This window comes from Bubalus bubalis, chromosome 24, assembly GCF_019923935.1.
Source record: "Bubalus bubalis isolate 160015118507 breed Murrah chromosome 24, NDDB_SH_1, whole genome shotgun sequence".
Taxonomy (NCBI): Eukaryota; Metazoa; Chordata; class Mammalia; order Artiodactyla; family Bovidae; genus Bubalus; species Bubalus bubalis.
The window spans coordinates 40095946-40123716 of record NC_059180.1 but is presented as its reverse complement, the minus strand read 5'-3'; the positions used below and the strand labels follow the sequence as shown (position 1 = coordinate 40123716).

General features: G+C 53.6%; 1 protein-coding gene across 2 annotated transcripts in view; it reads left to right on the top strand.

Annotated features, from left to right (window-relative positions):
- PDPK1 (3-phosphoinositide dependent protein kinase 1) overlaps positions 1-27771 on the top strand; it is a 64989-nt gene that overhangs the window by 28825 nt on the left and 8393 nt on the right. For both annotated transcript variants that reach the window (XM_025275071.3, XM_044936159.2), the window contains exons 4-11: positions 22-159; positions 4702-4846; positions 5565-5662; positions 16289-16364; positions 19803-19871; positions 20100-20196; positions 21098-21271; positions 22766-22983. In XM_025275071.3, the coding sequence (XP_025130856.1) occupies positions 22-159; positions 4702-4846; positions 5565-5662; positions 16289-16364; positions 19803-19871; positions 20100-20196; positions 21098-21271; positions 22766-22983 (1015 nt within the window). The remainder of the gene's footprint in view (positions 1-21; positions 160-4701; positions 4847-5564; positions 5663-16288; positions 16365-19802; positions 19872-20099; positions 20197-21097; positions 21272-22765; positions 22984-27771) is intronic.

Sequence of the window (27771 nt, the reverse complement as noted above, 5' to 3'; positions counted from 1 at the left end):
GTAACTTGCTTCTTTCTTAAGTTAAAATTCTAGAGAAACGCCACATTATCAAAGAGAACAAAGTCCCGTATGTAACCAGAGAGCGAGACGTGATGTCGCGGCTGGATCATCCCTTCTTTGTTAAACTTTACTTCACGTTTCAGGATGATGAAAAGCTGTGTATCCTTTGAACACTCAAAGCCTCCGAAATGCCATGCCAGTGATTGCTTATTGTTTTGGAACCATGACCCTGTTTTTGTTTTCAGAAGTAACCCCTTGCCTGGAAAGGAAAGGGTAGCATATTCTAGATACAAATGAATTCACATCACTTGCTTTGGGACCCCTGGGATTGCAGACAGTCACTGAAGTCGAACATTGCTTCAAGGGAGATCATCACAGCCACTTTTGAGGTTTTCTATTGGTAAACTTCGTAGCTCAACTGTTTCAGTGCTGACGTTGCTACACCTTTACTGAAAGGCGTTTCTCCCACTCCTCTTGACCAGCGTCCGTGCAGCACCTATCAGGTGTCACATCCTGTGCACAGAGCAGGGACATGAGTGAGAAGGGTCGTGGGCATCCAGGGCTCCTGGGAGGTGGGCACCACTCTGCCCTCCCTGGCCTGGGGCTCTGGGGTTTGGTTGGAAGGGGCTTCTTTCCCAGGCTCGGCTGCCAGGTGAGAAGTTCAGGGAGTGACCCCCAGAAACCCAGAACCTTTATCCCTGCCTCTGGGGCTGTCCCCCACCCCCGTTCCGCCCCTCCCTCCAGGGCTGTGCTCCCTGCTTCTCCACCCTGCCGATTCTTTGCTTTATTTCAGGGCATCCCCTGAACTTGTTCCCTGACGTGTCCTCTAATCCCTGAACACTGTCATTTTTCTTGCTCCTTTGCTCGGGGTTGGGGGGCTTTGTCTACGCCATCAGCTTGTCTGTTGTTCCCTGGGCAGCCGGGTCGGCCGGTGCTCCCTGCTCCCAGCCCCTCTCCTGCAGCTGTTCTTCCAAACCCAGCCTTCCCTGGCCCCTGGATGCCCGGAGACGCTGTCTGAGCCCCAGCAGACGCTCTTGGCTGCAGCTCGATGGGGGAGGTCACTCAGATTTAAACCTTGTTCAGGCTTAAACCTCAGTCTGTGCATCTGCTCTCTTCCTTCTGCCCTTGGGTCTCCAGAGCCCCTCCCCACCCCCCCACCTTGGGGTGGACCTGCCCTGAACCCCCTCCCCTCCCACCCTCCTCTTTCCACTCTCCACCTTCTGGGTTGAAACTTGTCTTGATCCTCTTTCCCCTTGCACAACGCTTTCTGTCTCCTTCAGCCATCAGTTGAATGTTGTCTTTGGTTCATTGAGAAGGCCTTGTTGAGTGCCGGGGTGGGAACACGGTGGTGTGTGAGGTGAGGGCTCTGCCCTCGGGGGGCTTGTGTTTCCCTGCGGAGTTAGATCTACACGGATGATTCCTGGCTGTGTAGGAATCAGGCCAGTGGGAGGTGGGAGTGTTGGAGTTGCTGTTTTAGTGGTCGAAGGAGAGGCCATCAGCCAGAGGCCTGGACGGAGCAGGGGCAGGTGTGGGTGGGTTGGGGGGCACCGGGCCCAAGAGACCAGAGTCCCAGCAAGAGTTCTGGGTTTTCTTCTGAGTGTGGTGCAGAGCCCAGCAGGGTCTGGGGCAGCTGCCGCGTGCTCTCACCCGGGCCGCTGCTGGGAGGAGGCCCTTGGGAGGGGGCAGGGAGGCTGGGGCCTCGGAGCCTGTGCACGTTGCTCCCGCACCTGACATGTGTGGTGGCGCCTGCCACTCGAGACCCCGAGGTCAGGTTGGTGTGCAGACTCAGGGGCAGAGGGCCGGAGCGGGCCCAGCAGGGCAGAGTTCCAGGGAGCGGAGACGGCAGATCCCAGGGCCACGGCCAGCTGGTTCCAGTGAGGGTGCTGGCTGCCCGGCCAGACAGCGCCGGGTAGGCCAGTACTTGGGCGGAGGCCTGAACTGTGGATCGGCCCCCAGGGAGGTGTGGAGAGTACAGTCTGGGGTGGGGTGCGGGTCTTGAGAGGGGCTAGGAGGTACAGCTGGTTTTCCTGATGTTGCGCTCTCAAGGGGACTGGTGAAGGGGTCCAGCCACCACGGCCTGCGGGGCGGGGAGTCCTGCAGATTTGTTTCCGGGGTCGCAGCGGGTGCGCCTCTCCACCTGGCTTTGGCATCACCTGCCCCCGCCTGTGTGCTGCCAGGGGTCTCCTGGGGACATCGGAGCACCCCTCAGCCTGCTCTGGGTCTCACTCTGAGGCCGCCTTGACCCCTCGTACCCCATGCTCCTCTCTGAGCCTGTGGGGCTCTCTGGCCAGTTTTCTGGAGTCCCAGGCCTGGGCTTCCAGCAGGGCCCCTGGAGAATGCGTCTTGTCATCTGGGAGGCTCCGGCAGTCGCACACGCTGATGGCGCCTCCTCCCAGGGTCAGGAGCCGTGGGAGCAGGCCCTAAGGCTGGGTGAGTGAGCTTGCTGTCTGATTTTGGACGGGATTGGCCAGAGTAACGCAGGTGGAGGGGACTCTAGGTCTTTGTCCAACAGTATCTGTTGCTCTTGACCTTTTAAGACCACTTTGAAAGCCTGTGGAGATTGCAAGGGCTCACTTACCTTTGATAGGAGTGAGACCCGGGGTGGGGGGGGACTTGCACTCTACTCAAAGTCTTTTGTGGCGCACAATGTGTTGAAAGAGAAAGTAAAGGAGACACTCTGCCTGAAGCAGATCCCCAGCGTGCACGGCATCCTCCCTGTAGCCGTGATGTGCCTGTTGGGGAGAACGGCGCCTCCTGCAACTGCAGGGGTAACCTCCGCCCCGGGATAGACAAGGCAGAGCCTGGAGATCCCCCTGCCACAGCCTGAGAGCAGGCAGGTTGGTCCGCGAGGGGACTCCTGGGCTCTGGCAGCCTTTTCGCCCTCTGGAGGTTCAGCTTGACCAACTCAGTCCCTGCTCCCAAGAGAGGCTGAACTCAGAGCAGCCCGCCTGCCCTCCCTCCCTGGGTGCGGGGCAGGGCTGGGCACTGGAGCCAGACGGCCAGGGTGCCTTTCCTCTAGCAGGGGTGCAGCTGGAGGGGCTTCAGGGCTGCTGCCGGGCCAGCCTGCGTTCTTCCTCCGCCGCCCCCTGCCCGCCCTCGGTGTCCTCTTGCAGCCTGGGGACAGGCATGGTGCACTGGCCCTCAGGAAGCTGCGCTCCAGGCTGGGTGACCTTGAGCCAGTTGCTTAACCTCTCTGGGCTGGGTTTGCCTGCAGAGTGCAGGCATTGGGCTCAGCAGGCTCTCCGGCTCTGCCACGGGCCTGTGCTCCTCATCCCAGGAATTCACCTATTCCTGCTGAGAGAGCAGCCTCGTCTCCTGCCTTGAGGCCTTCGCTGTGCTGGGGAGGAGGAGCGGAGCCATGAGGTCTGAGGGTATTCCTGGGGAATGAGGAACGTGTGTGGGCAGAGAGAACACCGGCTTGGAGCCGTGATCCTCAGCATCTGTCATGTTCAGAATCGTCGGTCACTAGCTCCCTGGCTGGGCAGAGAACTCAGAGTGTCCTTCACACAGGAAACAGGAACTCGGGGAGTGGGCAGATAAGGGGCAAAACCTGTGAAGCCAGAAGAGGCCCCATGGCCAAGCCTCTCATGGGGGCTGCTGGTCTCTGGGAGACCGCGCTCCTGCGCTGGAGATGCACCGTGGCCAGTCCAGGGCCGGTGGGACCTCTGCTCAGAGTTGGCTGGGCTGGAGTCTGCAGGCCTCTGGCGAGGCTGGCCACGGGTGCCGGCCTTCCCTGAGGAGGGGTCGGAGCAAGGCAGGGAGGGAGGGGCCCTGGCTGAGACCCTTTGCTTTCCCTGGAAGTAAGGTTGGTTTTCCGCTTCAGCTGCCTGTTACACGTTGTTCTAGTTGGAAGGGCTTGGGTAGCCACGGAGGGGGCCCAGTCAGAAAGTTTCGAGCAGCTTCGGTTGCTGGTTTCTTCCCTCTTGGCCTTGTCCTCCCTGCGCCACAGTGTCAGGCACCTTCCTCCGTGGGCGATGCAGGGCCTTGGGGAACAGAAACCAGATGGAACACCTTGACCACAGGCCACCCCCGGCGCCATTGCTCAGGGTGGGCTAGGCCTTGGGCCACCCCGTCCCTGGCGGCCTGTAGCTTCCATTAAGAGGTGCCGTACTCCATGGGGAGGAAGCAGTTCTGTGGGATCTGTCACTCGCGTCAGCCTTTAGTCCGCTTTGAGAAAGGGAGAAGAGGAGCGAAACGGCACACTGCGGTGTCTGAGGGGAGAGGGGACCACAGAGAGAGTCAGAGTGAGCCAGACAGGGTTTCTCCCCCGGAACTGCTCACTTCACATATGCCGGGAGCCTTCTTTTCAGGAGCCTTTCCGTGACTTGGCGCCGCACAGCCTGAGGTGCGAGGCTGGCGCAAGCTGTGAGGGTGGAAGCGCTGCCCGCATCTCCAGCCGCTCTCTTCACAGAGCCCACGGGGGTCTTCTGTGGACGGGCGTCCAGAAGGGGCAGTTGGCTAAGAGGCCTGTGTTTCTGTGCTGTTGGTGAGAACCCCCGGGGGCCTGTCCTGGAGCCAGGCCAGGGGATCCCTCCAGACCCAGCTCCGCAGGTCTGTGGAGGGCCTGGCTGGGGGCGGGGCAGCTGTCTCTGGCCACAGGTACCTTCAATTTTCATTAATTAAAAAAAAATTGCTACTGGGCTGCTAAGATTAGTTTAAAAGAATGACTTTTGCTGTCTTCCTTAACCATGCGATGTTTAGATTTTGGCCTTAGTTATGCCAAAAATGGAGAACTACTTAAATACATTCGGAAAATCGGTTCATTTGATGAGACGTGCACCCGCTTTTACACGGCCGAGATGGTGTCCGCCCTGGAGTACTTGCACGGCAAGGGCATCGTCCACAGGTACCGAGCTGGGGGCTGCCGGCTGCTCCCCAGGCCTGGGCTCAGCTCTGGTCTCCTTCCTGGAGGGCGGGCTGCCTCCCTGTGAGAACTAAGAACCTGGCGCCGAGAGGCCGTGGGCCTGAAGTACCAGGTGAAACCGGTCAGATGTCTTTTTCACCAGGCTAATGATTCTCTTCGCCATCTTGGCTGCTGCTTTTATTTTGTCAGCTTCTGTATGTACTTACTTCTGGTCTCATTTTCCAATAGTCAAATTGAAAGTATTCATTTGAGCTTTTTTTTTCCTCTTATAAATTTTTTTTTGGTGGTAGTCGTAGTAGAATACACATAACATAAAAATTTATCATTTAATCATTTTTCCCCTCCTTGTTTTATTGAGAAGTAGTTGACATCCCTAAGTTTAAGGTGTGCGTTGTGATGGTTTGATTCACATTGATTGTGTAATGATACCACAGAAGGTTTAAAGGTTCTTTATAAACATGAGAGATTATACTTCAGTTAAAAGCTTATTAAAATGATAGCAGTTATGAAATGATTGATTCGAATGTCCTCACTGGATCAGTTGATACTGTTCGGTGCTAACTTTAGACTTGTATTCTTGGTTGTTCGTCTATACAGATTATAGGTATTAACCAGTTCATTTTGTTTTTAGCTAAATTTGGAGTATGTAATGTTACTGTTTCAAATATTTCATCTCAAGTGTGAAAATCTGCTTTCACAGGGACCTGAAACCAGAAAATATTTTGTTAAATGAAGACATGCACATCCAGATCACAGATTTTGGAACAGCGAAAGTATTATCCCCAGAGAGTAAACAAGGTGTGTGTTTCGTTTCCTGCAGACCCCGCTCCAGGCTTCAGATCCAAATCCCCTTAGAAACCGGTGGAGTGCAGTGCCTTGTGCCCGTCTTTAGGGACAGTTGTTTGTAGTACCTTCGTTGTTGTAAAGAAGATGCTTGAGTGTTCCTCAGGGAAGCCCCTGCCTCCGGGCAGCTCTAGCAGAGGCCTGGTTGGTGAGTGCCTGGTCTAGTGGGGGCCGGGAGGAGGCTTCCTCGGCATCCGTGGTTGGTCCTCCTGGCCTTGAGTGGTGCTGGGTCCCCAGGCGCTTTCTGTACCTTGTCACAGGGCCTCGGACGCCTGCCGTGGCTCACCCTCCCTAGTCATCTTCCTGGAAGTTTCTGGAGTGTCTCGTTTGTTCTCATTTCCCACGCAGGGGTGTGGGCTCAGTGTGATCAGCTCCCAGTTCTTCCTTTTGGCACTGTGGGTTCCCCAGGGCGGGGGGAAACACATTCACGATGCCCACTGTCTGCCTGTCTCCTGTGTGCAAATGCCAGGCAGGGGTGGTGGCCCCAGCACGCCGATCACACGTTCTGTAAGGTCACAGTGAGTGGGGGCTGGCTTTTCCTGCTGGTCCAGTGCACGTTCGTCATTGCAGACCCTCCTAACCACTGCCCCTCGCTGGTGTTTCCTAGCTGGATTATGTGCCGTGACAGTTGCTGACAGCCTACCTGGGGTAGAGGAGAGCCTGGGTGTCTTAGCTAGCCAGGGGCTTCTCGGCCAGGGTGGGATGCAGGCATCTTTCAGCCCTTTAGGTGTTTGTTGACTGGAAATGATAAACTTCGAGGTTTACAGAATGGCAGTTTAACTCAGAAAACTGTGTTCAGGTGTTGGGGTAGAGAGACCATGAAGTTCTGTGTAGTGAGGTTGCAAGAAGCTCAAGGCCCGTGTGTGAATTAATAAATGACCCTGAAAATGAACCTTGGGTGTGGGGCCAGGTGTGACAGAACTGCCCTGACCTGAGACGCTGCTGAAGGGACCCCCACGTAGAGCCTGTGCTTCTGCTGGGGCTCGTGGGTAGCCGGGAGACAAGGACCTTGATGGGGGGTGGGGACAGACATGCTGGGGTGGGTAGAGGGTTTGCTGGTGGAAGGAAGATTCAGACAGAAGCCTCCACTTTTCTGCAGCTGCTCTTTTCATCTGTAGCTTCTTGGCATCTCTGTTTTTTTCTCTTGTGTCTGTTGAAGAAACCAGGTCGTTGTCTCGCAGAGCTTCCCAGAGTTTGTCGATGGCACCTCTGTGGAGTCCTGTAGCGTTCTCCTTTCCCTCTGTACATCTTGAAAGTCGGGAGTTGGATGTGGCTGCTTGATGACGTTCAGGTTCAGTCCTTTTACCTAGCGGCTGGTGTGCGTAGCATGTTCTTCATTTGGGAGCATGTAATGTCCAGTCATCTCTCCCTCTGTGATGTCAGCAGCCCTTTATAGCTGCAATGGCCTAGATCTATCTGTTCATTAGAGAATGCAGAGTGATCGTAGCCCAGTTCTTTCATTCTGGAGCTGGAATTCTTTAAAGAGAAACTTATCCTTTGCCACTATTTGGTTAACTAGTGACATTGATTGTAAAGGAAAAACTGGATAAATGCTCGCTTCTTTCCCCTTTATTTACAGCTTTTGAAAAGTGTGAATTGGTTCACTGTCCTGATGACCAGTTCATCAAAAACATTATTAACTCCACCTCACACCGTGCACAGAAGTTAACTTGGATAGATCAGAGATCTGAATATAGGAGCTAAAACAATTACACTCTTGGAAGAAGGCATTGGAATAAATCTCTATGACCTTGGGTGAGGTAGTGGTTCTTTAGATACAATACCAAAAGCATAAGCAGCAGAGCAAGTTTTAAAACTTTGGTGCTTTGATACATTAAGAAAGTGAAAAAGACAACCTGTGGGATTGAAGAGGAAAAAAAATTTTGGCTCCTGTATCTGATAAGGGACTTGTACTCAGAGTATATGAAGAATTCATAACAACAACAAAAAATTTTTAATGGGTCTGAATAGACGTTTTCTCCAAAGATAAACACTAAACACCAAAGAAGATAAACAAATGGCTGATAAACACATGAAAAGATGCTCAATATCACTCATTAGAGAAATGCAAATCAAAACTACGAGATATCACCTCACACCAGTCAGAATGACCTTCATCAAGAAGTCTACAAACAGTAAATGCAGGAGAGGGTGTGGAGGAGAGGGAACGCACTTGCACTGTAGTGGGAATGTAAATTGACAGCCACCATGGAAGACGGTATGGAGATTCCTTTAAAAACTAGGAATAACATCACCATATGACCCAGCGGCGCCACTCCTAGGCATATACCCTGAGGAAACCAAAATTGAAAAGACACGTGTATCCCGTTGTTCATTGCAGCACTGTTTACAATAGCTGGAACATGGAAGCAACCTAGATGCCCATCGACAGATGAATGGATAAGGAAGTTGTGGTACATACACACGAAGGAATATTACTCAGCCATAAAAAGGAATGCATTTGAGTCAGTTCTGATGAGGTGGATGAATCTAGAGCCTATTTTACAGAGTGAAGTAAGTCAGAGAGAGATAAATACTGTATTCAAACACATACATATGGGATCTAGAAAAATGGCACTGAAGAATTTATTTACAGGGCATCAGTGGAGAAACCGGAGAAGGCAATGGCACCCCACTTCAGTACTCTTGCCTGGAAAATCCCACGGACGGAGGAGCCTGGTAGGCTGCAGTCCATGGGGTCGCTAAGAGTCGGACACGACTGAGCGACTTCACTTTCACTTTTCACTTGCATGCATTGGAGAAGGAAATGGCAACCCACTCCAGTGTTCTTGCCTGGAGACTCCCAGGGACAGGGGAGCCTGGTAGGCTGCAGTCTGTGGGGTCACACAGAGTCGGACACGACTGAAGTGACTTAGCAGTGGAGAAACAGATGTAGGGAATAGACTTATGGGCTTGGGAAGAGGGGAGGAGAGGGTGAGATGCATGGAAAGAAGTAATAAGGAAACTTGCATTACCATATGTAAAATAGATAGCCAACGGGAATTTGCTGTGTGACTCAGGAAACTCAAACAGGGGCTCTGTATCAACCCAGAAGGGTGGGATGGGGTGGGAGATGGGAAGGAAGTTCAAAAGGGAGGGGATATATGTATACCTGTGGCTGATTCACATTGAGGTTTAGCAGAAAACAACAAAATTCTGTAAAGGAATTATCTTTCAATTAAGAAATAAATTTAAAAGGATTTAGAAAAGAAAATACATGAAAGAAAAGAAATAAGAGCAGAAATTGGTGAAATTGAAAAAAAAACAGTATAGAAATTTAACAGAGCCAAAGTCCAGAGGGAAGAGGCTGAGTGGTCTGGGGAAGCCAAATGTGAGGACCATGGGTCTGAGGGGGAGAATGCCGCTCAGTGTTACCAAGTCTTTGTAGAAACACCCAATCCCATGGGGGTCTTTTTGACACTGTCATTTTGCCCCAGTACAAACAGAGTTGGGAGGCAGGTATTATTTCAACAGCATTTGAAACTTAGAAACGTTGGCGCAATCTTTTGTTGTGCCTGTCACTTTCCTGTGCTTCCATTATCTCTTTCTGCCATTTAGCATCCTTAAGACCTTCTCCAAGCCAGGCTTCAGCAGTATGTGAACCGTGAACTTCCTGATGTTCAAGCTGGTTTTAGAAAAGGCAGAGGAACCAGAGATCAAATTGCCAACATCCGCTGGATCATGGAAAAAGCATGAGAGTTCCAGAAAAACATCTATTTCTGCTTTCTTGACTATGCCAAAGGCTTTGACTGTGTGGATCACAATGAACTGTGGAAAATTCTTCAAGAGATGGGAATACCAGACCACCTGACCTGCCTCTTGAGAAATCTGTATGCAGGTCAGGAAGCAACAGTTAGAAGTGGACATGGAACAACAGACTGGTTCCAAATAGGAAAAGGAGTACGTCAAGGCTGTATATTGTCACCCTGCTTATTTAACTTCTTTGGAGAGTACATCATGAGAAACGCTGGACTGGAGGAAGCACAAGCTGGAATCAAGATTGCTGGGAGAAATATCAATAACCTCAGATATGCAGATGACACCACCCTTATGGCAGAAAGTGAAGAGGAACTCAAAAGCCTCTTGATGAAAGTGAAAGAGGAGAGTGAAAAAGTTGGCTGAAAGCTCACCATTCAGAAAACTAAGATCATGGTATCCGGTCCCACCACTTCATGGGAAATAGATGGGGAAACAGTGTCAGACTTTATTTTTGGGGGCTCCAAAATCAGTGCAGACGGTGACTGCAGCCATGAAATTAAAAGATGCTTACTCCTTGGAAGAAAAGTTATGACCAACCTAGATAGCATATTCAAAAGCAGAGACATTACTTTGCCAACAAAGGTTCGTCTAGTCAAGGCTATGGTTTTTCCTCTGGTCATGTATGGATGTGAGAGTTGGACTGTGAAGAAGGCTGAGCGCCAAAGAATTGATGCTTTTGAACTGGGGTGTTGGAGAAGACTCTTGAGAGTCCCTTGGACTGCAAGGAGATCCAACTAGTCCATTCTGAAGGAGATCAGCCCTGGGATTTCTTTGGAAGGAATGATGCTAAAGCTGAAACTCCAGTACTTTGGCCACCTCATGCGAAGGGTTGACTCATTGGAAAAGACTCTGATGCTGGGAGGGATTGGGGGCAGGAGGAGAAGGACAACAGAGGATGAGATGGCTGGATGGCATCACTGACTCGATGGACGTGAGTGTGGGTGAACTCTGGGAGTTGGTGATGGACAGGGAGGCCTGGCGTGCTGCAATTCATGGGGTTGCAAAGATTTGGACACGACTGAGCGACTGAACTGAACTGAACTGAAGACCTTCTGTGTTTCTCAGCACCATTGCCTTTGCTGGCTCGCAGCAATATACAGTAGGGACTGCACACCTATGGAGATTTTATTCAGAGCGCAGTACCTGTATGTCTGGGCTTGGGCTTAATACAAGGTCTCCAGGAGAACCATCTCTGGAAGAGAGGGCTCCCTGTTCTTGCTTCAGTTTAGTATGTTGAAATTTGCAAATGTCATGCACACTTGTAAGAATGTCAGTTACAATTTAGTCTATAGGAAATGACCATTTGATCAATAAATTTTTGCTTTTAATTTTAAAAAAAAAAGTGAAAAAGACAACCCATGGGGTTGAAGAGGAAAAAAAAAATTCAGCTTCTGTATCTGTACCCACAATATATAAAGAACTTATAACAAAAAAAAAATTTTTAAGGGGTCTGAATAGATATTTTCTCCAAAGAAGAGAAACAAGTGGCTGATAAACACATGAAAAGATGCTCAAGATCTTAGGGAAATGCAACTCAAACCCACAGTGAGACACCACTCCACACCCACTAAGACGACTGTGGTCGAAAAGACCATAAGAAGCATTAGCAAGGATGGGGAGAAATCGAAGCCCTCCTATTCTGCAGGTGGGGTTGTCAAATGATGCAGCCGCTTTGAAAAAGTCTGGCAGTTCCTTACAAGGTTAAGCATAGTTATGTTGTAATTGACAGTTCAGCTTCTAGTTAATATATCCAAGAGAACGGAAAAACGTTCATATAAAAGGTTGTACACAGTTGTTCATAGCAGCTTTATTTGTAATAACCAAGGAGTGGAAACAGCTCAGGTGTCCATCAACGGATGAACGGATAGATGAAGCGTGGCTCTCTGAACGTGGAGTGTCATTCAGCCTTGGAAGGGATGAAGTTCTCATACAGGCTGCAGCCTTGGTGAACTGTGAAAACTGCTTGAGTGACAGCCAGCTGGGATCAGGACAGGGCTTGTGTTGCGTGGATAGGTCAGTTTGGGAGTCCTGCTGTCTTAACAGTATTGTCTTCTGATGCTTCACTGTGGAATGTCTTTCTGTGTATAGCTTTTGTAATTTCAAATTTTTTTGGTAGGTTTTGGTATTATAAGCTTTGTGCTTCTTTTGTTAAATTTATTCCTAAGTATTTTTTATTTTATTTTTGAGGTTATTGTAAATGTGGTTGTTTTCTTAATTTTCAGATTTTTCATTGAGGGTGTTTAGGAATAGAGTTGACCTTTTTTTGGTGTACTGATCTTACGTCCTGCGGCCTGAATGGACTTGTGTATTACTTGTGATAGTTCTTGAGCAACTTCCTGGGGACCTTTTATGTACAAGATGGTGTCATCTGTCATTAGAGATAGTTTTACTTCTTCCTTTGCAACCAGGATGCCTTTTGCCTCACGTTCTTTCCTGCTTTTCCTGGTTTGAGCCTCCTGTTGAATAGCGAGAGCAGGCATCCTTGTCTTGTTACTGATCTTCGGGGGAGAGCTTTCAGTCTTTCACTGCTGATGTTCACCACTGAGTGTGATGTTCCTTGTGGGTTTTTCATGGTGTCTTTATCAGGTTGCGGATGTTCCCTTCTGTTCCTAGTTTGTTTCATAATTCGTCATGAGGAGCATTGAATTTTGTTAGATGCTTTTTCTGCATTTCTTGATCAGGTTGGTCATGTGGGTTTTGTGCTCTGTTCTTCATTTCTTTATGGCTGTGCTGGGTCTTCGTTGCTATGCACGGGCTTTCTCTAGTTGTGGCAGGCGGGGCTACTCTGCTTGGCAGTGCACGAGCTGCTCATTGTATTGGCTTCTCGTTGCAGAGCAGGGGCTCTAGGCGTGCGGGCCTCAGTAGCTGGGGTGCACGGGCTTGGTTGGTTGCCCCACAACATGTGAGATCGTCCTGGACCAGGGGTCGAACCTGCATCCCCTGCATTGGCAGGTGGATTCTTAACCACTGGACCACCAGGGATGTCCTTGTTCTTTATTCTGATGATGTGATGTCATAAATTGATGGGTTTTTAACGTGCTGAACCACCCTTGCATTCGCAAGATAACTGCCACTTGGTCGTGGTGCACACTCCTCTCTGTGTTGCTGGATTCAGTTTGCTTGTCTTCTGTCCAAGGGCTAACAAGCACATTTTGTGGGGTGTTTGCTGTGCCTTGCATGTGGGTTCACGGGTAAGTCAGCGGCAGTCTACACTTTCAGCTTTGGAGACAGTGTGGGTGTCTTCTGACCTCAGCAGCACCTCGGGGTCCGACTTGCAGATCTGTGGTGGCCAGAGTGGTTTCCAGCCCAGGGTACTGGGCAGGTGTTTTGAATCACTTGGAGGGTGGAGATAAAAACCCAGCGCAAACACTCCTCCTTTGGCCTGACCCTGTGGCCCCTGTTGAGTGGGCCGTGGCCTGGAGGAGGCAGCTCAGGTCCACAGTGGTTCTGGGCCTGGTCTCCAGGGCCTGGGGGAGTTTGCCTCTGGCTCATCTCTGAGCTTCCAGGGGAAGTAACTGGATTATCTCTGTGGTTTGCTCCTGTGCTCTAGGGCTCTTACCTGAGTTTCACATAGAAACCTGCTGTTTGTGAAGCTGGAGAGGAGGACAGTCCTTGTTGTCACTAACCTTTCAGTGAAATGGAGCATTTTTTTCAGTTTGAAGGTGGGAGCAGACGTCTGTCAGTAGAAACCACAGATGTGTGCGTGTCCTGTCCCAGTGAGCACGGTTCCTGGTCTGTTGTTCGTGCTCACCGCCGGATCTTGTTAGTGCGTTAAAAAAAAGACACCAGATACTGGTACCTTATGCGTTTATTACTTTAATGTTTTGATACTTTCATTATGTGTATAGTCTTATGTATTTTACTTTATGTCTTTAGAACATCATTCTGAGGACAGGAGTTCTTTTCCATACTGTGGAGGAGTGATTCATCTCTAGACTAATGAAAGAGCTCCTTCCTGGGGGTGTGACTTAGTACACTCCCAGGGTCTTGGAGTCCCTTTAAGAAGGTGGGGCTCCTGGGAAGAGGAAGCAGCAAGGGTCACAGGAGACAAGCAGATGTAGGCCCAGAAAACTTACAGCAGTGGCAGCAACAGCAACCCGGTCCAGTGCCATCATGATTTGCTCTTTAAAGCCCTGCTGTGCAGTGGGGGGGGGTGTGTGTGCGTGTCCTGTCCACTTTGTTTTATGCAAAATGTAGCTATTGCAAAGCATCAATGCCTCTGCATACTTTGTGATAGCCTGAATTATTTAATTATGTGTAATGCATATCTTTTCATATAAAATATATTTCTAGAGATTTTTAATAGTAGCATTAAAAAAAAATAAATCCTGGAAGAAATGCACGCTTCTTGAACAGAGCAGGAACGCTGCCCGGGCACAGCGTCTCGCGCGGCCCAGCCCCTGACGGGTTGGGCGTTTGTCCTGCTGTCTGTGCCAACTTCATCCTGGAGGCTCAGGTGCCAGAAGGGGGACCGCGGGTCAGAGGGCACACCTGCCTCTTCTCTGTGGCTTTCGGTGTTTGTTGGAAAGTTGCTCCCTAGAGTGACATCATCTCACATCCCCACCGGTGGCACTGCACGGCCTCCCTCCTCACGCCCAGTCAGCGCTGTGCATTCTCTCTCGTCGCTGGTTTGATGGCTGTCCTGTGTTGAACGCGTCAGTGATTCATTGTGAGATTGAAGTTTTCACTGGGCTTCGGCTCCTGCTGTGTTTTCTTCCTCTTGTAATCATCTCCGAGCTCTTGGTGTATCCGGGTCCTGGCAGGTGCAGAAGAGTCCCTGACCTTGGGGACCAGTCACAGGTCGCGAGGCCCTAAGAAGCTGGCTCCCCCAGCAGGACTGAGCACCCCTCGGCCCCAGGAGGGCGCTGGGTGGGGGTGTGCGGGGCCTCTGTCATGGGTGCGCCTGGGGCGGGGGGTGGCTGTGGCCTGGGGGGTGGGTCAGGAGGAAGAATCCCCAGCTCTCTCTCCCTTGGGGAGGCCCTGGTGGCTGCAGGGCCTGGAGACCAAACCTGGGAACAAATGGGGACGAGGCAGCAGGGCGGCCTTGTCTGTGTTCCTCAGCCTTTGGAGGTCGTTAGACGCAGTCAGGAGGTCTCCCCCATGGGAAGCCCTGCTGGGTGCCCACCCCAGGGATGGCAGGTGGGGAGCGGAGGGCCGCTGTGGCCAGCGGGCAGCAGACCATTGCATGCAGAAGTGGTGTGGCCACGGGCCCTGGGCATTTTTGCCTTTCCATTCTGGTATTAGGTTATTTGTACCTGTGTGCGGTGAAGACTCCAGCTGTGGGCAGACATAGCACAGTCTGGCAGGTTTACTGCAGGCAGCCGCACCCCATCAGGCTGTTTGAGGCGGGCCTGAGCCAAAGAGCCCAGGACAGAGCCTTCAGCCTGTGCGGGAGGCGCAGCGTGGCCCCCCGACTGGAGCTCTGGGTGGAGCGGGTGGTGGGCTTCGAGAAGGAGAGATGAGAAGGCGCTCTGAGCTGTCCTGCCTCCCCAGCTCTAGAACAGTCCGCACCGGGCTGGCTGCCCTGCGGCGTGCGTGGCCGGAGCTCGTGTCTGAGAGAGTGCTGCTACAGCCCCTGGGCCTGTGGGCTTGGAGAGGTCCTGCTGAGGGGCTGTCTGGCGCCCTGCCAGCGTGCTTAGGTGCACCCCTGGCTTCTGCCCGCTTGGTGATGGCAGCCGCTTCCCACCCCCTCTGTCTGGGAGCCAGTTGTCCACAGCTGAGGCAGGGGGCCAGCAGGCGGGCCCCTCGCCTTGGGGCCTGTCCCTGTTCTTAGCGTTGTCTGACTTCAGGTGAGCCTGCAGGGCCGGGCCCCTCTCAGGGGTTGGTGTGTCACGTTGCACCTGGCGCACTTCCCAGGTCGGCTCAGGTGAACAGAGAGACCAGTAGTTTCTAGCCCAGGTTATTAAAGATGGTGAAGGAAAAGTCAGCTTGACCGCAGAGGGTCAGGCCAGGTGAAAGGGCCTGTGTCTGGAGCCCGCGAGTGTTGAGCCAGGCGAGGTGCTCTGTGTTGCCCTGTGGGGAGCCATCAGAGGGGCCGGTGCCGTGGGTGTCCCTGGGGACCCACCGGTGGGGTGACAGTACTTGACAGCAGGATGCTCACGGGAATCCCCGGCCCCGTGTCCTCTGGCTGTGGGTAAGGACAAGAGCGGCTGCTCCGTCCCCATCACGGGGACGCCTCCGGGGGTGGGGGCGGGGGGCACGCGGACTGGCCGTGCCCACAGTGCAGCCCTGTCAGGGCTCCGGGATCCCCTGGGGCGATGCGGCGTCTGCCTCCTCACAGCCGGCACCAGACCCTGCAGGGCTGCAGTTGACCTTGGAGAGCCTTGCACGCGCAGTCCAGGACTAGTGGGGACAGAATGTTGCAAGGGGGTCGGGCCGCCCGAGTCGTATTCCCCTTCTGGCCCCTTGGCTCCATGAGCGGTTGTTACGAGGAGAGGGTGTCCCTGCAGGGGGGTCCAGTCCTGGCCCCACACTGCATGTGTGCAGGGCTGGTTTAGGCACCCCAGCTCCAGCGGTGAGCAAACAGGAGCCCGTCTGCAAGGTGCTCCCGGCTGACAGCACGCTGGGCGAGGGCCACTCGGGGGGTGTGGGCGGGAGGAGGGCGGGCCAGAGCACTGCCCTGGAGTCAGGGCCACCTGGGAGCCTCGGGGCAGGGGCGGGCACCAGAAGGGGGTGCAGGGGGTCCCCAACAAGTCCTGCTCTCGGGAGGGTATGGGCGGATGGCGGGTGACCACGGCGTCCTGAGAGGTGAACGCCGACGGCAGCATCCACGGTGGAAGCGCTGGCGCAGCATGACCGTCTCCTCTCCCCTCTTCTCATCAGCCAGGGCCAACTCGTTTGTGGGAACAGCCCAGTATGTCTCTCCAGAGCTGCTCACAGAGAAATCGGCCTGTAAGAGGTAACCTGCTTTCCTCTGACCCATGCTTCTCTCTCCTCTAAAGTGCTGGTACTTCTTTCAGGTGAAATCAGTAGTTAAGAGAATGCCTTTCATGGCCTTTACCTCGCTGAGCCTCCTTTGGAAGAAGTTAGCGTTTTGCCTTTTAGCCAGCATCTTTCCTTTGATAACCTGCGTGTTAACTTTATTGTCACTGCTTATCCTTCCTGGGTGGTGGTTGCTTTTATGCTCTGAGATTTGGTCTTGCTCCTGTCGGAACTACTGACTGTGCAGTGGGGAACAGCATGGCCAGCAGGTCTGTCTGATTGACCCGAGGCTTCCTGCCGTGGCCTGGAGCCCGGGGAGCCTTGGCGCCACCTCTGCTCAGGTCAGCTGCTGAGTGTGCCACGCTCTGCAGAGTGCAGGGCAGGCCCAGCCGGCCCTCCAGGAGCCAGGCCCAATGGTGGCCACAGGCTGGAGGACCCAGGCAGAGGCCTCAGTTGTGGAAATGAGAAGTGCAGGGGCTGGGATGTTGTTCCCAGAGGGAGGTCCGGAGCGTGGAGAGGGTTAGCGACGGGCAGTGGGCAGTGGAGGTAAAGCAGGTGGGCGCCAATGGTCTGGAGCTTGGGGCATCTGGGGGGCTGTCTGGAGCAGGCGTGAGGTAGGCAAGGACGGAGAGGCGGCAATAGGAGTGGGCTGTCAGGGTTCAGGGACAGGTTCTGTGGTGAGGTGTTTTCGGCTCTTCCTGCGCTGGGCCAGGCCCTGGGCCCGCAGGTGCCATCAGAGCTGACCAGGGCCCACACGGCCAGTGTCTGTGCCCGTGGGCTGCACGGCCGCCTTCCTGGCGCGACAAGCCCCTGCCAGAGGCAGGAGAATTGAGGATGGTTCTGGGCACAGCAGCTGTTTCTGAGCCTGAAGGCTTTTCAAAAACTCTTAGGGAGTGGATGGATCCACAGGGCACAGACATGATGGGTAGAAAGATGTTAGGAAAACTTGGCCATCTTAGCAGTTGCTGAGCTCTTTGGTTTTTTGTTTTTTTGTTGTTTTACCGAATCAACAGACTTGGAGCTCTTCCTGTGGCCAGACGCTGTTGTGGGTCAGGGCTTCCCCGTGGGGCAGTTCTCCCGCCAGGGGACTTCTGGTCTAGACAGTTCTGATGTCACACTTCACGGCCGGGAGGCACTGGGTGGAGCCGGGGGTGCCGCCCAGCGTCCCACAGTGTGAAAGCCCCAGGACGGCAGGTCCCAGACGCCCCAGGGGCCCTGCTGAAGAGCCCTCTTGCAGGCGCGCTCAGCCAGCCTCTCCAGTGTGTCCCTGCTGGCCGAGAGCCGGCTTTTCCTCTCGTTGGAGTCACTTTTAGAAAGAGGAAGCTCTCACTGCTGATAGAGGAAGGTCTCCAGGCTCTGCTGAGGAGAGGAGGGCACAGGGGCGCTCATCTGTGCGTTTAGACCTCTACCAGGACACACAGGGTGTGGACAGCTGGCTGTACCAGGGCTGAGGGGCACGTCACTGGGCATCCTTTATGCTTTTAATTCGTAAAGTCATGTGATATGTAAAAGTAGTTATGAATTTTTTTTTCTGATTATAAAAATGATACCTTTTCATTATAAAGAATTCTTAGAAAATATGAAGATTAAAAGAAAGCAATTAATGGGGAGTTCCCTGTGGCCTAGTGGTTAGGATTCAGCACTTCCGCTGCTGTGGCCCGGTTTCAGTCCCTGGTCGGGGAACTGAGATTCCTTAAGGCAAGCAGTCAGAACAAAAACAGAAAGCACTCACGGTCTCCGACCCGCTTGCAGTCACAGACAGTGGTTTGGTGTGGCCGTCTTTCCAGCTCCTTTTTTCTGTGTGTTGTATATGTGTTTACGTAGTTTTTGTACAGCTGGAATCACACTGAATGACCAGTTTTGAATCACACTCCCTGCGATTAGCTGATGGACATCTCCCATGTCACTCACAGTGTTGGCAGAAATCTCTTCAGAGCTGTGTGGTCTCCTCACCTATGACCTCAGTGTAGTTTATCCAGCTTCGCTGTGGTTCCTCCCGTGTCGGGCGTGGCCTGACGCGCCTCCCGCGTGCACACAGCCTGTGCCGGGGAAGACGGGCTCCTGCCTGAGTGGCCGGGCACCACGCTGCCCCGTGGTCTGCTTTGAATTTCAAGAATAGAATAACTCTGTTTAACTGAGCATTTAAAGAAATCATTGGTGCATACTGCTTTCCAGAAATGTTCACTGGCTTCCCCTTTTATTTTTCATCGCATTAGAAAACATTAAACGATAAGATGCTTGTGGAAGGGTAGCCCGGGGCTGGTTCTGCTAGCGGTCCTGCTCCCTGGAGATGACCCGGGACGGCTAGGGAGGCAGCCCCCCGACACACACACAGCCCGCCCCCCTTTCTGGACACTGTCGCAGCACGGGGCCGGTGCTTTTCTGTCAGCGTTTGTCTCGTGTAGCTCCCCCTGTTAACTACACCAGACAGCAGAGGACGCCAAGGGTTAAGAACTAGTCATTGAGAATGCACGCTTGTTTTTAACATGCCTTCACCCGACCTGTGTGTTGTGACTCAGATTTCTGGTCTGTGGCGTTTTTAACTCACATCGAGTCCTTCATCCGCCTGCCGTGCTGGTGATGCGGGTCCGAGGACAGAGCCTCCACTCAGGCCCCCAGCCCTGTAACCGGCCCGTTGTCTTGCCCACGACCTGTGAGCTCGTCTTCGGAATGCCCGGTGTGGCCTCTTGGAGCTGCCTATGTCCAGCACCCCACGAGCCTTGTACGTTTATGGCTTGCAGGGCGGCAGCTGGCTGTGCAGGGCGAGTTGCCTCTTGGTGCTTTCCTAGGGCTGAGCTGGGAGTAGAACGCAGAACTGACAGAGGAAATAAAGCATGCAAAGTGGTTCTCAGTAGGACTCTGCAGTGCCCCAAGGGGAGGGCGTGGGTGGGAGCAGGGCAGCCCCTCCAGGCTTCCTGCAGCTGGTTCCTGAGGGGCGGGCTGTTCTCCACGAGTCCAGGCAGTGCAAGAGAAGTGCTCCGTGTGCAGCCTGACACGCGAACGGCGTCCGTGTGCTAAGGGCAACAGTGACGAGGAGGGACTCTGAGCCTGTGCCCTCCCTGGCACTGGAGGAGGGGCTTTTCTGCCAGTGGCTGCTGCCCTCAGGAGTGACCACTGGTCCCTGGTCAGGGTCAGGCCAGGCCTATGGGGGCGCTGGTTGCCCCCGAGGAAGGCACCTGACCTGGCCCAGCAGCGCCCGCGGTGTGTGCGGGACCCTCTGGTCCTGGCCCAGCAGGGAGGCCCCCTCAAGGGGAGCCCAGAGCAGGTGAGGTCTCCACCGCACACTGACTTGGTTTTAAAGGAGAGGAAGGGGTGAGAAGCTGAATCGGGTGGCGTGAACAGATGGAGGGACATGAACTGTGCTCGCCTCTGAAGTTACAAATGTCACTCTCCTGTGTTTTCTCTTCCCGTAAAGTTCAGACCTTTGGGCACTTGGATGCATCATATACCAGCTTGTGGCAGGACTGCCTCCGTTCCGAGCCGGGTAAGAGACCCCTCCCGGCTCTGGCCGCCCCTTCGCAGCAGCCTGATGAGGAATGGGAGAGGGCGGTCCCAGGGGGTGGGGGGGGCCTGTCCTGCCGGCTCTTCAGTGACCAAGGTGGCTCTCTGCGGGAGAGGGAGCCGGCTGGGTCCGGAGGGCTGCAGCTCTGTCCTGTGGTGGGCTGGGATCTGTGTGCCCCCACCCAGAATAACGGCTTTTCTTGTTTTACAGAAATGAGTATCTTATATTTCAGAAGATCATTAAGTTGGAGTATGACTTTCCTGAAAAATTCTTTCCTAAGGCGAGAGATCTTGTGGAAAAACTTCTGGTAAATGTTTTGCATTTTCTTCTGGTGAGCTCATCCAGTAGCCACCCCCTGAGTCCCTCTCGTCTTGTGGTCAGAGGGGCTTTCCTTGGTGGCACCGTGTTTAATAAAGGGCGTTTGAGGGTAGGTAATGGTTGTAGGTAGATGTGTGTCTCCAGTCTCTTCCCATCAAGCCTTTTCAGTTCCCAGGTGTCTGATTTCTGACCTTAGTTAAGACAGGAAGTTACTCTAGCGCTCTGCAGTTGCCCATCAGCACACACAGCACTTCAGGCTGCGGGGCGCTGGGGCTGGCTGTGCTGTGTGGCTGGTGGTGTGAGTTCCGCCCAGCGACGTTGGTGGGCGTCCGCCTTAGAGTCGGGCACGTGAGGCGTCAGACGCCAGCACAGGGACAGTGTGCCCGGGAAGGCAGTGTGTGTGTTCTGGAAACTGCAGTGTCCTTTCCCCTGGTGTGTGTTGGCTCCACGCCTTCCCTCTTCTTGGTCTGGGTGAGAGGGTTGCGTCTGCCTCTGCCCGCCTGGCCCTCCTGCGCTGTCCCCAGTGGGGGAGGCCTGCGTCCTCCATGGAGCTGGGGGCAGCCGGATGCTGAGGTCCCTTGGAGCCCTCTGGGTGAACTCTTCATTCTCTTATTGAAGCCAGTGAGCTCCTCTTTCTTGTTTTAGGATTTTAAGAGGATACTTGCCATTATTTGTGAACTTTTAATGTCGTGATTCGTTTGCACCTGTGTGAGGAGGGGCAGAGACTCCAGAAAAGTGAAAGGACCCCTGAGGGTGACTCTGTTGTTCCCAGCCCTCCGTGTCCTTCCAAGTTCCAAGAGACCCCAAGAACTGAGAACTACTCAGAAGAGTTTTTTGGGTCAGAATTGTGTTTTAACCCTAATGCTGACTTGTCTCGACTTCTGTTTCAGGTTTTAGATGCCACAAAGCGATTAGGCTGTGAAGAAATGGAGGGGTATGGCCCTCTGAAAGCCCACCCGTTCTTTGAGTCCATCTCGTGGGAGGACCTGCATCACCAGACGCCCCCGAAGCTCACGGCTTACTTGCCGGCCATGTCGGAAGACGACGAGGACTGCTATGGCAACGTGAGCCACACTGGGGCGTCCCTCCGGGGGGACGGTGGCCGGAGCGAGAGCCAGTGGAGATACGTGATGGAGGGCGGCGAACACTGGCCTCGAGGTCCCCACTGGGACTGAAGAGGCTTCTGTCCGCCCCAAGCACAGAGTGCCAGGCCCTGGGGCGCGTGCGTCCCTTTCACTTTTCCTCTAGTTAATTTTTCCCAAAGAGATTGGACCAGAGCCTGGGCACCAGTTCTCCTGGTGGGCTTCTGTCTTTGGGTTTTAGCTGGTGTCTTTATAATTGTGTATTTGGAGACATTCTGGAGTGCTTCCTCTATTTCCCAGAGAGGTGGGCACCGCTGCTTTGCGCTTTCAGGGCACGTAGCATCGAGGATGGACGCTGGTTGCCGTCGGCTCTTAGCACCCGACTCTAGGCCTGCGGGGTGGGCAGCGGAGGCCCTTGGTGTGCTTGGTCCCTTAACTCTTCTGGGGAAGGCCGTGTTTGTGTGCAGTTTCAGATGTTTTTATTGTCAGCTGCGGTCCATTTTTCTGGTGTGATTTCTGTCATTATGGCTTGCAACCAGTCGTCATATATAGCGCTCCACCTCAGTTGACTGAGGAATTCTAAAGTTTATCTTAAAAGTCACTCACAGGTGAGTTAAAATTACAACAGGCATCGCCTCCTGGAGATCAAGAGCGCCTCTTTATGGCTTCAACCTACCGTTTAAAGCTGTACATCCCCCTTCTTTTGCCCTAAAATATCCTTTATGCTCAGACTCAAGGAGACCCAGACATGGGGAGTCATCTGTGCCCCACCCTGCTCTGGTCTGCTTCCCTGTCTCACTGGCTCCAGCTTTCCGCATCCTTTGCACACGCAGAGGACTTCCACCTTGGCCCTAGAGGCCGACCAGACCCTTGAGCCCTGATGCTGTCATGGGGAGGGTCCCCAGGGCCTGTGGCAGGGGGGGTCCCACAGAGGGCCACGCTCTGCTGGCTGGGCTCCAAGAGAGTCGTTGTCTCTGATCTCAGTGCCCGGGAACCCTGGCTCCACCGGGCGTGTATACACTCCTGCCTGTCGTGTGCAGGCCCTCTGTCTGCTGTCTCATCGTGTTTGCCAGGGTGAGAGCTCTGGTGTCGCCGCCTTAATCCTGACCCTGCAGGGCGGCATGGGACCCACGGAGGTCAGCAGGCCCAGGTCCCGGCTCTCCCCTTCCTGTAGGTCAGGACTGAAGATAACCCCCTCTCTCAGGGGTGAACAGCTTCTGAGGTTGCTGTTAGAAGTGGGGCGCAGGGCAGGTCGGGCCCAGCCTCAGGCTTGGTGGCCAGCTGTGTAGTGAGGAGAAGTCTGAGTGGCCCACACTGGTCAGGGTACTCCGAGCGGGGCCCCTGGTCAGCAGCTTGTCTCCCTGGGGGCTCGACCTTCAGGATGTGGGCCATGGGGTACCCTCCAGGGCAGGGGGGTCAGGACGCTGGGGGCGGAGGGGAGCCGGGCGCCACGCTCACTGCCTGCTCTCCCCGCAGTACGACAATCTCCTGAGCCAGTTCGGCTGCATGCAGGTGTCCGCGTCCTCCTCCTCGCACTCCTTGTCGGCCGTGGACACGGGCCTGCCCCAGCGGGTGGGCAGCAACATCGAGCAGTACATCCACGACCTGGACACGAACTCCTTTGAACTGGACTTACAGTTTTCTGAAGACGAGAAGAGGTTGTTGTTGGAGAAGCAGGCCAGCGGAAACCCTTGGTAAGGACGCACGGGCGTGAGCAGCGCCGCGGGTCCCGCTTTCTGTCCCCGCTGCCGTCAGGGCCCGGGCGCGCATAGCTGCCTTTTGCACATGAGGACCCAACCCTCGAAGCGCCGAACTGGAAGTAGGTGTTTGGAGCACTGGCTGGGGGCTGTGTGGGGTTGGCCTCCTGGGGCTCAGCAGGCCAGGCACGCCAGCAGTGTGGTTGGACTGGGATTAGCTAGTATATCCACCACTCCCTGGAGGAGTGTTTAGGATGTTCCGAGCTTTGGCTCTAGATCACCCTCTGCACGTGGCTCTCATTTGCCTCGTTCATGGTGCGCCCTGAGGTGGCGGGGTGGGGCGTGCCTGTTTAAGAAGGCAGTGCTCAGTGTCCACGGCGCCTGAGAGCCTGTGTTTCCCGAGGGCCCCCCTGCCCTTGAGCGTCTGGCTGCTCTAGAAATGGGCTGTGTGAACGGGCGCCTGTATTCTGGTCGGGGCATACCTCTTCCATGTGTGTTGGCCGCTTGTATTTATTTTTTGAGGTACTTTTGTGTCCTTTGACCCTTTTTTGGGTGTACCTTTTGCGTCTTTTGAAAATTGACTTTTCAGCGCCATGGATATGAAGACTGTTCCTTGTTTGTTGAGAAAGCATTCTTCTTCAGTTTATCTTTTTATTCTACTTGTGCATCATATTTTTGGGAGGGGAAGTTGCAAATTCTTAAAAGGAAAACCAGTTGAGTTGGTGTGTTTCTTTTCTGCTTTCCGTCTTGGTCCTGTTGAAAAGAGGTTCTCTGCCTGGACATTGTCTTCAAGCGTTTTCTTGGTTTCACTTTTTGCACGGGCAGAGAGGAGCTTTTGCAGGGCCAAGAGGAAGACCCTGAGTTCTCTGAAGCCTGGCAGGGAGAAATCAACTCCAGAGAAACTGGGCACAAGCGCATGAAACAGAAGCGAGACAGACGCTGCTTTCCCCGCCTGTGGGGTCTGAGCAACTCGCAGTGTTGTGTCTGTGAACAGTATCTTTGCTGTTTTGGTGCCCGAGAAGTTGCAGCAGCATCTGGAGACCAGTCACTCAGAATTTCAGAGAGAAAAGAATGGAATGTTGTAAGTGACACGTGACGAGCTCTTTCCAACCCAGACATCGTGCAGCCCCTGGAGCGCCTTAGCGAGGAGTTAGGTGTGGTAGATCGCTGGGAGTCCAAAGAGTCTCAGGCCACTGGCCCTGCCGACAGCCCCTGGGGCCACGAGCATGGTCCATGACTCACTGGATTGAAGATGTGGCTGCTGACGTGGGGAGAGAGTTGGTGTCTCTGCCTCCACGTGGCTCTCTCCCTTCCAGGTGGACAGACCTCCAGTGGGACTGCACTCACTCACTCCTTGGCTGGCGTTTGTCTGCAGGCCTTTGCCCCAGCTTGCCATCAAAGAAAGTGTTCTTTTACATTTTCCCTGTGTGGCTTGGCAGGAAGCGCCGTGTGTGGGACAGTCCGTGTTGGGCACCCCTTTTGGATATCACGACTTCTTCTGGGACAGATGCGTTGCCGTGGAGCGGTGGTGCCAGAGCAGTCGTGGGCAGGCCCGCCAGCTGCGGGGCCAGGCGGCGCGGGAAGAGCCGGCTCTACAGCCACCGGTCACAGGCAGAGGAAGACAAGCAGCCTGCTAGGGAGGACGCGTTTGGGGAGTGTGCTGCAGAGCGGGTGAGAGGGCTGCAGAACGCCTCCTGCTGTCCCGGCCTCCGGGGCGAGGCCGCTCAGGACCAGCTCTGCGTGCTGACCTCGTTGGGAGCTGGACGTCTGGTCTGCTTCTGGAAGCCCGTTTCCACTGGAAGGTCTGCCTGCCAGTTGGGGTTATCCACTCAGCTGTTCAACCAGTGTTGTTCTGGGAAATGAATGGAATGAGCCTGTAGCTTCAGGGAAAACAACTGCTAGTGTTTGTTACCAGTGATAAAATCACAGCCTTCAAGTGAAAATTAGAATTTGGGGAAACTTTACCCGTCACTGTCAGCTTGACACCTTCCCAGTGCTTAAAAGAGAAAATGCTTTTGAGGAGAAACGTAGCGATGTTTGTGGATTGATTTGTTGATATCATAGAATGAAATTGGTCAGGATTCGGAAGATCTCCATAACTCAGCGAACCAGTGTTGGGTGCTGTCAGACCACGTCAGGGCGCAGGATCCAGTCCCAGTGTAAGGTGATGGGTGGGTTCTGGTGTCACGGAGTATGAAAAATATATTCCTGGGGATTTGGATTCCATGTGGCAGCTAACCTGTAAGAAACGACACTCGGAGACTTCTGGTGTAGTCTCCGGTAGCCTTGGGCCGGTGGCCTTGAGGTGGGCCTTCTCAGGGTCTGGGTAGGGTGGGAGAGGGTGAGGAGGAGGGAACTGGCTCTGGAGTCAGGAAAGGGGGTTACCCTGTCACCCCATGTGAAGTGACATGGGCAGCTGGCACCTGAGTGGTGGAAGCCAGAGGCTGTGGGGCAGCGGGCTGCGTTCAAGCCGCATCCATACGCCGCCTATGTGCTCAGAGTCAGGTGTGTCTCTGACTCGGGTCTGCACGCTTGTCAGAGAGGCGGTGCCAGCGCCGGGTGGGGCCTGGGCGCTCCCCTCAGGAAAGTGGGGATTGACTTTTGGAAGTGAAAGATGAAAATGCTTCCTTAGTCCTTACACGTTTCAGGGTAGCTGACTGGTCGGTCAGCCGAGTGAGTGGGCTGCCGAGCTGTGGCTGCTGCCCAGCTACTCTGCACGCTGCTCCTGGGCTTTCTCACCGCAGCCGCTGCATCCAGCCTGCACCCAGCTTGGGCTGCTCCCGCCCTGCCCACCGTGGTTCTCCTGTCTCGGGAGAAGCCGGGAGGGAGCGTGCGGGCAGAGGCCTTGTGCCAGGAGACGGCCAGCCCTGCGTCTGCAGGTTCCCGGACGGGACTGTTCCTGCTGTGAGCATGCGTCCTCCTCTTTGCTGTCTTTGCGTCCTGAGGGTAAATTCCTGGGAGCGGGATTCCTGCAGTATTCAGCGAGTCCCTCCTGCAGTCACTGCACCCCAGCGCACCCCAGGAGAACCAGAGCCAGAGGAGTAGGGCTCGGTGTCTTTCTTTGGAGCCATACCAAAGAATGCTCAAACTACTGCACAATTGCACTCATCTCACACGCTAGTAAAGTAATGCTCAAAATTCTCCACGCCAGGCTTCAGCAGTATGTGAACCGTGAACTTCCTGATGTTCAAGCTGGTTTTAGAAAAGGCAGAGGAACCAGAGATCAAATTGCCAACATCCGCTGGATCATAGAAAAAGCAAGAGAGTTCCAGAAAAACATCTATTTCTGCTTTCTTGACTATGCCAAAGCCTTTGACTGTGTGGATCACAATAAACTGTGGAAAATTCTTCAAGAGATGGGAATACCAGACCACCTGATCTGCCTCTTGAGAAACCTATATGCAGGTCAGGAAGCAACAGTTAGAACTGGACATGGAACAACAGACTGGTTCCAAATAGGAAAAGGACTACGTCAAGGCTGTATATTGTCACCCTGCTTATTTAACTTCTATGCAGAGTACATCATGAGAAACGCTGGACTGGAAGAAACACAAGCTGGAATCAAGATTGCCGGGAGAAATATCAATAACCTCAGATATGCAGATGACACCACCCTTATGGCAGAAAGTGAAGAGGAACTCAAAAGCCTCTTGATGAAAGTGAAAGAGGAGAGTGAAAAAGTTGGCTTAAAGCTCAACATTCAGAAAACGAAGATCATGGCATCCGGTCCCATCACTTCATGGGAAATAGATGGGGAAACAGTGGAAACAGTGTCAGACTTTATTTTGGGGGGTTCCAAAATCACTGCAGATGGTGACCACAGCCAAGAAATTAAAAGACGCTTACTCCTTGGAAGGAAAGTTATGTCCAACCTAGACAGCATATTCAAAAGCAGAGACATCACTTTGCCAACAAAGTGTGGTCATGTATGGATGTGAGAGTTGGACTGTGAAGAAGGCTGAGCGCCACAGAATTGATGCTTTTGAACTGTGGTGTTGGAGAAGACTCTTGAGAGTCCCTTGGACTGCAAGGAGATCTAACCAGTCCATTCTGAAGGAGATCAGCCCTGGGATTTCTTTGGAAGGAACGATGCTAAAGCTGAAACTCCAGTACTTTGGCCACCTCATGCAAAGGGTTGATTCATTGGAAAAGACTGATGCTGGGAGGAATTGGGGGCAGGAGGAGAAGGGGACGACAGAGGATGAGATGGCTGGATGGCATCACTGACTCGATGGACATGAGTGTGGGTGAACTCTGGGAGTTGGTGATGGACAGGGAGGCCTGGCGTGCTGCAATTCATGGGGTAACAAAGAGTTGGACACGACTGAGCGACTAATCTGATCTGATGGCGAATTTGGGGCCACTTCATTTCTTTGGGAAGAATTTCCAGCCCGTGTCCTTGGCTCAGCTTTCTCTAAAAGTTTTAACCCATAAAAGCTGCTTTGTGTGCATTCTGGAGCTCAGGTGTTGGCTGTCTGTAGGTTATCTTCGCGGAAGGTCTTCTCCAGCGTGTTTTCCTGTAAATTGTGGTTATTTCTGTAATTAGAGGTTCCTTTTGTTCCCTTGTATCGTGTGTGTTATTCTGTTTGGTGACTTGTTTTCAGCGTAGAGAAGGGTCCCTCCCACCAAAGCTTGCCCGCTGTCCCCTGCTGTCTGGTCTCCTGTTTGACCTCTTTGTGCCGTCCCCGTGGCGGCTGCTTCTGTCCTTGCCTGCCTGGCTTCCCAGGCGACCCGGCCCCTGCTGCCCAGCTTACTGCGGGCCTTGGCGGCGAGGTCCTTGACCAG